The sequence below is a fragment of the Phycodurus eques genome, chromosome 7 (genome assembly GCF_024500275.1).
Source record: "Phycodurus eques isolate BA_2022a chromosome 7, UOR_Pequ_1.1, whole genome shotgun sequence".
Classification (NCBI taxonomy): Eukaryota; Metazoa; Chordata; class Actinopteri; order Syngnathiformes; family Syngnathidae; genus Phycodurus; species Phycodurus eques.
The window spans coordinates 26542438-26554521 of NC_084531.1; the positions used below are offsets into that span (position 1 = coordinate 26542438).

General features: G+C 41.0%; 1 protein-coding gene across 5 annotated transcripts in view; it reads left to right on the forward strand.

Moving 5' to 3' along the window:
* The window catches only part of cntn5 (contactin 5), a 113311-nt gene that overhangs the window by 53915 nt on the left and 47312 nt on the right, over nucleotides 1-12084 (forward strand). For all 5 annotated transcript variants that reach the window (XM_061682299.1, XM_061682298.1, XM_061682302.1 and 2 more), the window contains one exon: nucleotides 4726-4929. In XM_061682299.1, the coding sequence (XP_061538283.1) occupies nucleotides 4726-4929 (204 nt within the window). The remainder of the gene's footprint in view (nucleotides 1-4725; nucleotides 4930-12084) is intronic.

A 12084-nucleotide genomic window follows, 5' to 3' on the forward strand; every position in this document is an offset into this window, starting at 1 on the left:
AAATTGTCTAAAATGGCTTGCAATGTGAGGAACTGCTTTAAATGAATGAGGCAATTGTAGGATTTTTGCATTAATGTCTGCTTATGAAAATAAATTACCGAAATACATACCATACGTTAAATACCTTTCAATTAAATAACCATCAAATTTTCCAAAATTCCCCAGTTTAACTTCCGGTGGAATATTACCAGAAATTTTCTGGAAATGATGCTATCATAATTCTTAAATCTAAACCAATCAGGCCTTTACTGACTTTGATCGCAAGGGATTGTCGGTCCGCGTGTGCAAATTCTCCTTCCCACCGCTCAGATTCCCTCGCAGCCGCCAAGCCGAGCGTGCACCAGAACACGATGTCCTAGAGAGGCAATTTGCAGGATCATTAGCAGTGAAAGGCAATGTTGCTCGGTGTATAAAAGCATATCTGGCCTTAGCCGTCCTCTAATGTACGCTCTTGTGAGTGAGTATGACTCACTCGGATACGTCGGCCGCGATGCGCCGCTGCGCTGCACCGGTGGGAGCGTTTGCCGAGTGCTCTTCAGCCTCCGTTCCCACTTCTGGAAGCACTCTTTGTTAGACATCATCCAGCGGGAAAAGTAGTGAACGGCCAAGTAATGACGTTTTCTAAAACAGGGTCCCAACCTTTTTCACCACTGACCGGTTTCATGTATAGTAGGAGTCTGGAACCTTTTTGGCTAAGACCAACAATTCTAAAATATAATAAGTCTCTGAATTTCTACTTTTTTTTTTCAATGACGGGACACTCAAGCTTACCAATAATGAATAAAATATTTCTTACCATGACTGCGACTTCTGCTGCGGCATGGTTTCGCTGATGGCTTTGTAGTCTGATTGATACGTGGTGAGGTTAAGCTTCATGCAGGCCTCGAGGCTTTCATCCGTTAAACGTGATCTTAGGTCGGTCTTGATATTTTTCAGCTCTGAGAACGACTGCTCACATGCATACGTAAAGCCGTTTCAATAACCGCGATAAAGAGTTCCGGCTTTGTTTTCAAATGCAAATAATGCTCGTTAAAGGGATGACTGTATTTCCAGTGCCTTGCATTTTCACATTGAGCTGGCTCAGATGTTCAGTCATGTCCACGATATAATAAAACTTCAGGAGCCAATCATTGTTCGCTAGCTCAAGGATGCTCGATATTTTTAATTTGAAGAAAAGTCCTGTTTTCACTTTTTAGGCAAGTCGCAAAATGGCTGAGCACCCTCCCTCTTGACAACCAAAAGCAGACCAGGATAATAATTCCCTTACCCCATTCAGCAGTGTTTTAAAGTGCCGCTCAATTAAAGCTTGGGCAACAATAAAGTTGACCACCCGAATGACCAGAGACATCACCTCACACATTTGAGCACAAAGCACCTCCTGACGTAGAAAGCAATACAAATTGCGGATGGGTCTGTTGTCAGGATCACGAAATAGAATCCTCAAATCCTCTGTATTTCCCCACTGTCGTCCTCATGAGAAAGAGCGTCTTCATTCCTTTTGTGCATTTTTATTGGTGTTGGGTGAGATAAATCCAACACCCACAATACACAGAGCACTATCAGTACACATCAAAATAAGTTTATCCATCGGTCACAACGACCCGGGTAGGCTACTGCATGATCCAGTAAAAATGGTCGCCACATTTTACACAAAGCGGGCGTGTTGCCTGACAACTACCTGTCGTGATTAACCCGTATTTTAAGTAAAACCGCTGTCTCTTAAATGCAGCTTTCTTTTTCTTGGCTGTTATAGGCTCTTCTTCAGTCTCATCATATGGCCTTTTTGTCCTTCTAGAAGAAGCTTGCTTTTTAATTATTTTTGCTAGCTTGAGGACTGTTTTTGTTTTCTTGTGAGAGAGAAGCGCGGTTTTGACATAAAAAGGCACAGACGGAGGTACCTGATTTTCCAAAATAACTTCTTTTGCAATCTGACGATCAATAAAATGTTGTTTTGTACAGTCTCTCTGTGCAGCCCCGTACCAAATGGCCCACCGACTGCTACCGGTCTGTTGCAATCACAAGTCAACGCGCCATTCAAGCCTTTTATTTGAACAGAGCTGTTTCTTTTGAGCGCAGTCAGACCTTAGCAACAGGAGACAATGCAGCAGCAGGACGCCCTCACTGATATTCTGTCTAACCAGGTTGGTTACAGTCACACTTCATGAACACAGAAGGCGCATACATGTCTCATATCAAATTAGATGGATCAATACAGATTTTATTTTGCTTTCTCACTTGAATTTAGTATGATTTTTACTTCGCATTTCTACTACCACTAAGTCGAATGTTGTCTCGGAACCATGATGGAGCGCCACAGTTTCCGATGTTCCATGGCTGCCTGGAGCTCTGATGCGTCTATTCCAGTATCATGCTTCAGAATGTCAATGAAGATCAGTCAACACGAGCCTATCGGGTCTCCTCTGTCTATGCTTTGGAATCCAGTCAAAATAAATGACTGACAGATGATTTGATTTTGAAAATAATGAAACAAAGGTGCACGTGTATGTGCGTATGCAGCAAAGACTCTCAATAGCTTTCACTAACAACCCAGGTTAAACATGGCTCCTCCCAGACTTTCAAAGCTTGTCTATCAGTCAAGATGTATCAATTCAATATGGTTCTTTGACACAAAGTGACTGTACTTTGCTACTTTCCGATGAGAGAGGGCTTTTGGCGGCATCTTGGGTCCAGCTTAAGGGGTTTCAAAATGCCTAAAAATGCAAATAGGTGAGTTTGTCAAAAAGTAGCTGGAGGTAGGTTCTACAATAACCACTAATATTGTAGGTGGATTCAGGAATTCCGCTTTCCCCAAGTACACTGAAGCTCAACTGTTACAGTATGTCTAAACAAGAACCCTATATCGATCAAGCAGGTGTACCGAATATTGCGGTTAAAAAAAAGTCCAATCAGTGTGCTTCAGTCAGATTTACGCCGATATTGATCAGAGAAGATGGTAGGATGACCTTGCATTATGGCGGCAACAAGACTTTTTTTGCACTTTCAGCAGGAAGATTTACTAACCAAGCAAAAATAAGTGTGTGTATATGTATGTGTATGTGTGTGTGTGCGATGGCCTAATCCCTCGCTCCATCCCTTTATCAAATAGTCCGCTTAGTAGGTTAAAGCCGCAACGCCATCTAGTTAAGCTAGAAGCACTGAATTGAGTTCAAGTGTTTCCTGATGCGATCGACACTGACACAGCACTTTATTCATTTTCAAATATTTTTCACTTTGAAGTGACAACGCGCGGCTCTCGCTCTCTAGCAGTGACAGATAACATGCAAATACTGTGAGGCCACGTTGAGTAGATTAATTTGTCGCGGGTTCATCTTTTTTCGCCCACATGTGGTGACAGATGTGTTAATATAGAATGGCGCAGCGGAGACACGAAGCAGTCGGCAACGCAGCTCTGGAGTGAGTGGCTCCTACTTGTGTGTCATCCATCCATTTTATTAGTCACCATTAACACTTATTCAGGTGTTGTTTTTCATGCAGTCTGTTTGTGTTACACTAGTCCTATATTTAATCTATTGTAATAATGTGACATTTTCACACATCTCATTTTTTTACTGATTTTATTTTACTGTTTTTTTTTGCTCTACTTCTTCCCTTGTGTCACACACGTTAACATGTTGAAATTTTAAGAATAAAATTATGTTACAGAATTATTATGAGGGACGATATGGCCGAATTATTATTATTATTATTATTCATTTTTAAAGTATTTAATTGTATTTAAAAGTTTATATACATGTAATTATCTTTCATTTTTTTATTAAATTTAAGGAAAAATGGTTCTTCATTTATTTTATTTTTGAATGTTATGTTATATGAGTACCTTGAATGACTTAGTTATTTTTAACTATTCTACTATATTCTGCTCTTGTCTCAGACACATCCCTGTGTTAAAAAAATACATTTTAACATTTAAAGGCTCGTTTAGAGCTGATGCTGTTTTTTTGTTTTGTTTAAAGCACCAGCGTCTGTGGCTTTATCTGCGACGGGACATTTACTTTTAGTCATTTACTTAACAGCGTAATGCTGATACAGACCGTAAAATGTAATACTAAAGACGTCCTTTGCCACATAGCAAATTACTGAAGGCCTGCTATAAGTATTAGTAGCTCAGTCACCTTCTGTTCTCTTGCGCTTTAAGTCTATTTACTAGCAATCAATTACTGTCTTTTTAGTGGTTTATTAATATCGTACATGCATAGCAACAATACAATAATTTGTTCAGCCATCTTACAACCTTTATACATGACGAGGGCAATTTTTAAGTGTCACTTAAAAACAACAAAATGTTGCCATTTCCATTAAAAAAATACATAAATTCATTATATGTGTAAGATTAGTGCCATTTTGATATGATTAGCAATTAATATTTTAGAGGCTCTGTAAAGCTTAGGGATGTAATTGTCGATATATTATGCTAAAAAGAGCGCGCTGCAGGCCATTGTTGGTAAAAGTGTGGGTGTGGAAACCTTTAACCGGGTTATTAGGATGTTGAACATTCAATATGATGTAGAACACATAATCGAATAGAAAAGGAAGCCTTTAGGACAAGACTTAATATGTAGTGGATAAATAAGAGTAAAAATATTGTGAAATATTTGTATGCTATATGTACAAGGAGCAGCAGAGTCCGACATATTTCTAAGTGTAATAAAATAGCTGCAGGATATGGAATAAGGTGTTCCTAATATTTTGTCCACCTTCCTGCAGAGATCATCTACAGCTGGGTGTTCAACGAGTTCCCGTCCTTCGTGGCCGAGGACAGCCGCCGCTTCATCTCGCAGATGACGGGCAACCTGTACGTGTCCAAGGTGCAGCCCTCGGACGTGGGCAGCTACATCTGCCTGCTCAAGAGCACGGCTACCAACGCCCGCGTGCTCAGCCCGCCCACGCCGCTCACGCTCAGGACGGACGGTGAGAAATCTTTATCTTATTTAGCATGTCTTTTTAGTTATTTCTTTAATTATTTTCATTTATTATGATTATTTATTTAATGATTATAAAATATATGATAAATTAAAAATTTATGTCTAATTTGAAAACATCAATTCAATATTTAATTGTAAATTTAAGAACTAGTGCTCTTTATAATGGGCATACATGGTCCCGTATTTTGGCTAGTTAGACCTCCATACAGCGACTCTTTAACGTGCACAATTTCAATGAAAAAAACACCTTGGTTTTGTCATACGAGTGTCCAGAAAAGGCCCCTCTGACAGCTACTTCTGTTTGACCCAGTTTTGTATCCGCTTTGTCCATATTTGGCTAAGACCGCCCCCTTTCCTCTGATTGGTTTTTAAGGGCCATTAGCCTATGTAGCACACGAGTCACACTCACGTCCCACTGGTTGGACGTACAGTACAGTATTGCATTGTTTAGCATTTGGCGTTATAAGTAATAAAGCAGTTGGTTCATCCAAACCACGGCTCCCATTTGGTGGCATTGTTGCGAGCTCCATCTCTGCTGTAAACAGATAGTGAGTTGTAAAGCTCGCGCGACGGAGCCTTCCTCAGCAGAAGTGTGCCTTGGTGGAACTGGTCACGGGGGAAATCATCTGGCAAACTGCTGTGTCCGTGGCTCGGCTCGTGGCTCTTTTATAGGGCCCCCTCCAGGGGGTGAGCGGTGTGCGTGTGTTATATTCCGCCTGCAGGCTCTTAAAGCCTCGGGTCCGTGTGAACGTCCATCACGCCGCCGCACGGGAGCCCGTCAACGCCAAGGTTTTGACGCGGTCCCCGGTGATTGAGGTAAAGGGCCTTCATGCCTTGGAAGCAGACTACCATATCATCTTGCATCTTTATTACACAATGACATTATTAAATGATGACATTATTACATGGCCTCCAGCAAAAAGTCGAATCCTTTAACCTTTTACAAAATGATCCCCTGAAGCTTGGGTGATTCTTAGCTTTTAAGTCAACTCACCAAACACAACAATCAACAAGCCAGCCACCCAGTCAAACAGCTAACCACCCAGCAACCGATAAAAAAAAAAAACGTTGACCCACCAACCAAATAAATAACTAACCAGTCAAACATCCAACCTCCCGGCAAACAATAAACCAACCAACCGACAATCAACTCAACTAACAAAAGTAAGCAGTCAACAAACCAAACATAAGTCTAATCAACCAACCAACCAACCAACCAGCAGTAAAACAGTTAACAAACTGGCTAGAAATAAAGCAACTAACAAACAGCTGGCCAGCCAGCCAACCAACCAAGCAACAAACTCACTGAACGAACAAAACCACGTTTAATCCACAAGTGTAAATTGGCGGCCTGTTGCCAATGTGCTGTGCCCACAAATGACAATCCTGTCTATCTTTTTTTCTAGTTGTGATTTTGACAAGAAACAACAAACAAGTGGTAATTAAAGCATCAACAAACATTCTGTCATACTCGATGCTCATTGCATCTTGATGTTAGATGAATGACTTTCTGACAGTGTCAATCACTTTGGTTAGTTAAGTTGATTGTTTGTTGGTTGGTTGGTTTATTGGTTCGCTGTTTCGTTAGTTGTTTATTTGGTTGGTTGGTCAGTTGCTGGTTGGTTGGTTGGCTGATACAAATGTCCAGAAAAGGCCCCTCTGACAACTACTTCTGTTTGACCCAGTTTTGTATCCGCTTTGTCCATATTTGGCTACGACCGCCCCCTTTCGTCTGATTGGTTGCCTCCATGTAGAAGACCTACTTGTGAGTGCGCACGTGTTATATTGACAGCGCTGGCTCAGGAGTGGAGACTTTGGCGGAGAGTCAAAATCTTACAATAATTGTTAGAGACAAAAGGTTGTAATTGTATGAAATATGAATTTTATGAATTTTTTTTTTTCCAAGAAAAAAAAGTCATAGTCCTTATGAACAAAGACATTCTGTCAGGATAAAAAGAGAAAAGAGTCTCTGTTATCGTCTGTGTGTGGACAGAGCTTGGCGACGGTTTGCAGACAAATGATTTGTCAAGTTGGATCTGTTTTGAGTCAAGAGGTTTAGCCACGGGTTGTTGCACAGCAGTGTCGGTGTAAGTGGTTTGTCGTGTTATTGTACTATTTAAATTCTGCCTGGCACAACATGCAAAATACCTTATTTTTGTCTATTTCCTGTGTTCCGGATTTACAGGGAACCCCTAAACGACCCCAAACGTCAGATTTAAAAGTAGAAGGCGCTCACTACATACTGCTGCTTGCTTTAGCCGCCATTTTGTTGTTGTTTGGTGAAGTGCGGCTTCAATCCTTACAACGCGAATCACAGAGCGCCTCTCACTGGCCAGGAGGTCAGTCGATTCAGAGGATTCGCCAAATCAGTATTGAATTGGGGATCGGAATATTGTAATTTATTGGTGCATTTATATTTTTCTTTACCCAAGAGTCAAGAGAAGTTAAGCAGAAATGTAGAGTAGATTTGAGTTTTCGAGAGGGATCCTTGAAAATAGTCACTGCAACGCAGGAATGAGAACAGTCTATAGCCAGAGTAACAAAAATCACAGCGAAGCTGTGAAAAACAATACAAGAAAAGTAACAATTTAGAATCTAAGCAAGGCTGCTATAAACTAAGGAAAAAAGTAGCAACACGACGTGACACCTAGTATTTGGTTTATTATGTTTGTTTTATTGCCATGTCGGTCCCAATATGTATGTATGTATGCACTTTTTAAAATTATCCAACATATTATTTTATTGCAAATTCATTTGCAGAACCTTAAGTTACGGCTTGCAGATCCCTAGTTTGAGAAGCACTGACCTAATGGTTTGGCCAGTAAGGGAATTTCATCATTTTGCAGCAGCCGTCTTGCTTCTTTCTGCAGGAAACATGACACAGTCAAGGTTCCATTATGCCAAAGCACCCCCCCCCCCCCCCAACACACACACACACTCCCGCCACCCGCACACCCCCGCCCCCCAATTCCCCTTGGTGGCCTCATGCAGCCTGGTGCCATATTGTGCGTCCCACTTTTAAAGTAGTGAAAATTGCATTGGCACACCTCACGACAGACGGGCCCAAATGTTGGTGCGTTGGTCACGGGTGGCGACCAATCACACGCCGCAATCTGTGTCTCGCTAAAAGTGATTACACAGTAAACGCTCCGGCGCTGCTGTGTGGAGTGTGGTGTGTGTGTCTGTGTGTGTGTCCAGTTCACGGTTGTCATCCGTAACCAAGGTTCTTAATCAAAACAAGCATCAGGATTGCATTACGGCACACTGGACGCCATTGATCGTCAGCTCACAGCCCGCCTCCAGCAGGCTGTGTTGACAGACCTTATCTTTGTAACACGCCCTTCCTAGCCACCTGCATGTACTTACAGTAACTTGTGTATGATCAAAAAAATAAAAATAAATAAAAACTCATGTACTTAAGTAAAAGCAAAGAATTACAGATTTTTAAATGTACTCCAGTGCACAAGTAAAAACTAAATTTGAATATCAATTCTATACAATAACATTTTGCTAACTCGGCACAACGGGGAAAAAAACAGCTTGGTATCATTGGCTTGACTTTTATGCTATCAAAACAACGCATATGACATGACGATATAGACAATGTAACAATACACACAGGCATAGATTCTTTATCCTCTGCGAAAAACGACTAATGTTACTGCAGCGTACTGAGTCACGTAGAGTAGTTGTGTAACTCTTCTGCATGTTCGTATTATACTGCATCCCGTTGGCCAAGTCACTCACAACTGGAGCCGCGATGAATGAATCATGACACACAAACTGTTAAATTGTTTCCATTCCATTTAATTGTATTATGTATGTTTTTATAAAGTACAATATTATAAAGTGCTATTTTACTTTGAAAAAAAAATACTTTGAAAAAAATATGAAACACATAGCAAGTGAATGAATGTGGAGGAGAAAATACCTGTATATACAAGGTGTGTTCAGAAAGGTTCAATATACGCACCGCCTGCAACGTGTCAAGAACTGTTTTCCGGTTTGTGTCTTTTTATTGAATTGCCTCGAAAATTCACACTACCTGCACTTGTTTGAATGTGTTTGATTATATTCCAACACATAAAAATCTTTTTCATTGCTAGCGAATGTCATTCTTCACCATAGAAAAACCCCATTTAACTTTTGTTTAATTAACTTTTGATGGCACTGTTATTAGAATACAAAATGATGATACATTTTATTGAACGCACACACACACACACACACACACATCATCATCATCATCATCATCATCATCATCATCATCATCATCATCATCATCATCATCATCATCATCATCATCATCATCATCATCATCATCATGAATGGCGGCACGGTGGACCACGAGTTAGCGCATCCGCCCCACAGTTCTGAGGGCCGGGGTTCAAATCCCGGCCCCGCCTGTGTGGAGTTTGCATGTTCTCCCCGTGCTTGCGTGGCTTTTCTCCGGGCACTCCGGGTTTCCTCCCACATCCCAAAAACATGCATGGTAGGTTGACTGACAACTCTAAATTTCCCTTAGGTGTGAATGGTTATTTGTTTATATGTGCCCTGCGATTGGCTGGCGACCGGTTCAGGGTGTTCAGGAAAAGTTTAAAAAAAAAAAACTCAAAAGCGTTGTCCGCCTTTATAGTTGCTTTTCGCCTAAAAAATATAATTTGCGAATTGAGATTTTTTTTTACCTGGAAAGCTGAAGACATAACCAAACAAACTTCAAAATTAATTTTGACTTTAGATTTGCATTTTTACTGAAAAAGTTGATTGAATTCTTAATTGTGTGGCTGTGAAAAGACAAAGAAAAAGCCAAACATTTGGTGCATGTGGTGCAGCTGACATCTCTGGAAATTCCAAAGTTTAGGACAAAAAGCCTGCGATTTGCTGCGCCAACGTCTGGTGAATTGTTTGCAGCAAGCCAAAGAAGTTAAACAAACTCAAAAGTGTAGGGCGACGTTCGTTGCATTTTACCTGAAAATATTGTTTGCCAATAGTGAGATCTCCAACCTCAAAAGCTGAAGAGAAAGGCAAAGGTTAAAGTTAAACGTTTGACGCAGGTGAGTGAATTTTTTTTCCCCAAAAAGCAGAATTTCTGCTAGCAACTTGGACTAAACTTAGCTCCTCCCAAACATACGAAGATCTTAGAACAGTGGAGCTGCATCACTTTAACATACTGTACTTCTTGATGACTCCAATGACTCCTTTTTTATTAGCTTGGGATTTGGTGCCATCTTGTGGGACCTTAGGGTATTACATAAAGACCAGAAAGATGTTTCATAATAGTTGATAGTCTTCGCAGAAAAAAAAACAAAATGAATTTGCGAATAGATGTTATTGGCCGTGTTACTATATAAAAACTGTCGAACAAAATATATATTTAAAAAAAAAATACAAATTAGCTGGTAGCCGCGAGCTGTGGCATGATCGTGAATGGATATTAATGGCTGCCTTAACCGCGAGACAAATAAACAAAAAGGAAGCTTGGTCCTCTTGTGTGTGTGGAGGAGGCGCGCCGTTAGTCATGTCGCCACTTAGCTGGACTGATAGCACCTTATCGCCTCGCAATGCGGATCGTCGAGCGGATTGGCTATCACGGCCTACATTCCCACATTGTGTTAGTACATCATCTTAATGGCGTGTTCCTTCAATCCCATTTAACATGGCTTACTCGGTCGGCCCAGCCTTAATGTGCTACCCCGGCAAAAAAAAGGGAGAGCATGTGCTGACGACTATTAACCTTCTTTAAATAAACACCAGGCACAAAAGGACGTTGTGGAGATAAAAAGGAAATGCAATTATTCACTTTTATGTTCTGTGTGAACGGTGTCGCCACCCACGTTTAATCAAGTGTGAAAAGTAGAAGTGGATTGTTGAACGATAAGGCAGATGGTGCACTTAAGGAGAACATGTGAAGCACATCTTTTCAGTTATTGATATAATATAAAGTCAAGAATCAACATTTTCTTCTTTTAATGGTTTGATTTCAACCTCTATAAAGAAAGCGAGAGAGAGCAATATCATGCTTTTTTTTCACATTTTAAGACAGCTCCCAGTTGTCTTCAAGAGGAGTTTGCAGTGATAAAACTGCTTGCAAGAGCTGAATGTGGCCTCACTTATTCCACCATGTTGAGTCTCTGACCAAAACCACGCCCCTCACTAATGTGCATAAGCACGATCCTCAAACACGGCCATTCATAAAGGCATGCGATTATGAAAGTGTGTAGTTGTGATAAATTGTGAAAATACCAGCGCTAGCAATACTAAGCTAGCATTACCAATGTAAACAAGTTGACGTTAGCCACGGCTGCTACGTTGGCAGAACGTGTTATTCGTAATGGGCTGTTACTATAACACCAAATTTGATTGGTTTGAAGTCTTGTTTTTTGGTAATGTAATCAATCAATCAATGAAAAATCACTACCTGTCGAGCAGAATGTTGCTAATTCCGCATCGCCTATGAATACTCTCAACTGACTTAGGGTGCGTTCGGAAATGCGCTCCGAGCACGATCTGCTACACCCCGGACCGTTCGGAAGCTCAGAGCGTTGTTGGAATGTGCTTTTCGGTTATTCAGAGTGCCACGCTCTGCGAGAGTGCGATAGACAGAGCGGCAGGAGGCGAGCGTGGAAGATCTTCAAGCGGGACGCGAGGGTTGTGGGCTGACAGGGGATTTGAACGACCTCCTTTGTAAATTCAACGAAAAAGAGCACGCTCTGCCTCTCGGAACACTCGCACTCTCAGAGTACAGTTAGGGCGTCAGATTGAATTTCTGAACGCACCCTTAATGTTATTGGTTTGAAGTTTTTATTTTTGGGGAATGTACAATTGATTAAAAATAAAAACGAGGTGAATAACTTAGCTGTCGAGGAGAAATATTGCTAATTCCGCGCTGAGGTTCCTGCATTCTGCTGCTCTTTGCCAGTCTTATGCCCAGTTGTTGGCAAACGAGGAATTTAGTTTTTATCTTCCAGAGGTGGATTTTCCACCATAGTTTCAGCAAAGCCCCTGAAGCCCAAAGTAACAGTTCTGTTTATTGAAATATTGTCATTTCCAAATCTACACCAATGCAAGTGTGATTTAAAAAAAGAAATCTAGCAGCAAACATTTTTCGATGTACTTCACTGCTAATTGGCCAGCGGGCACA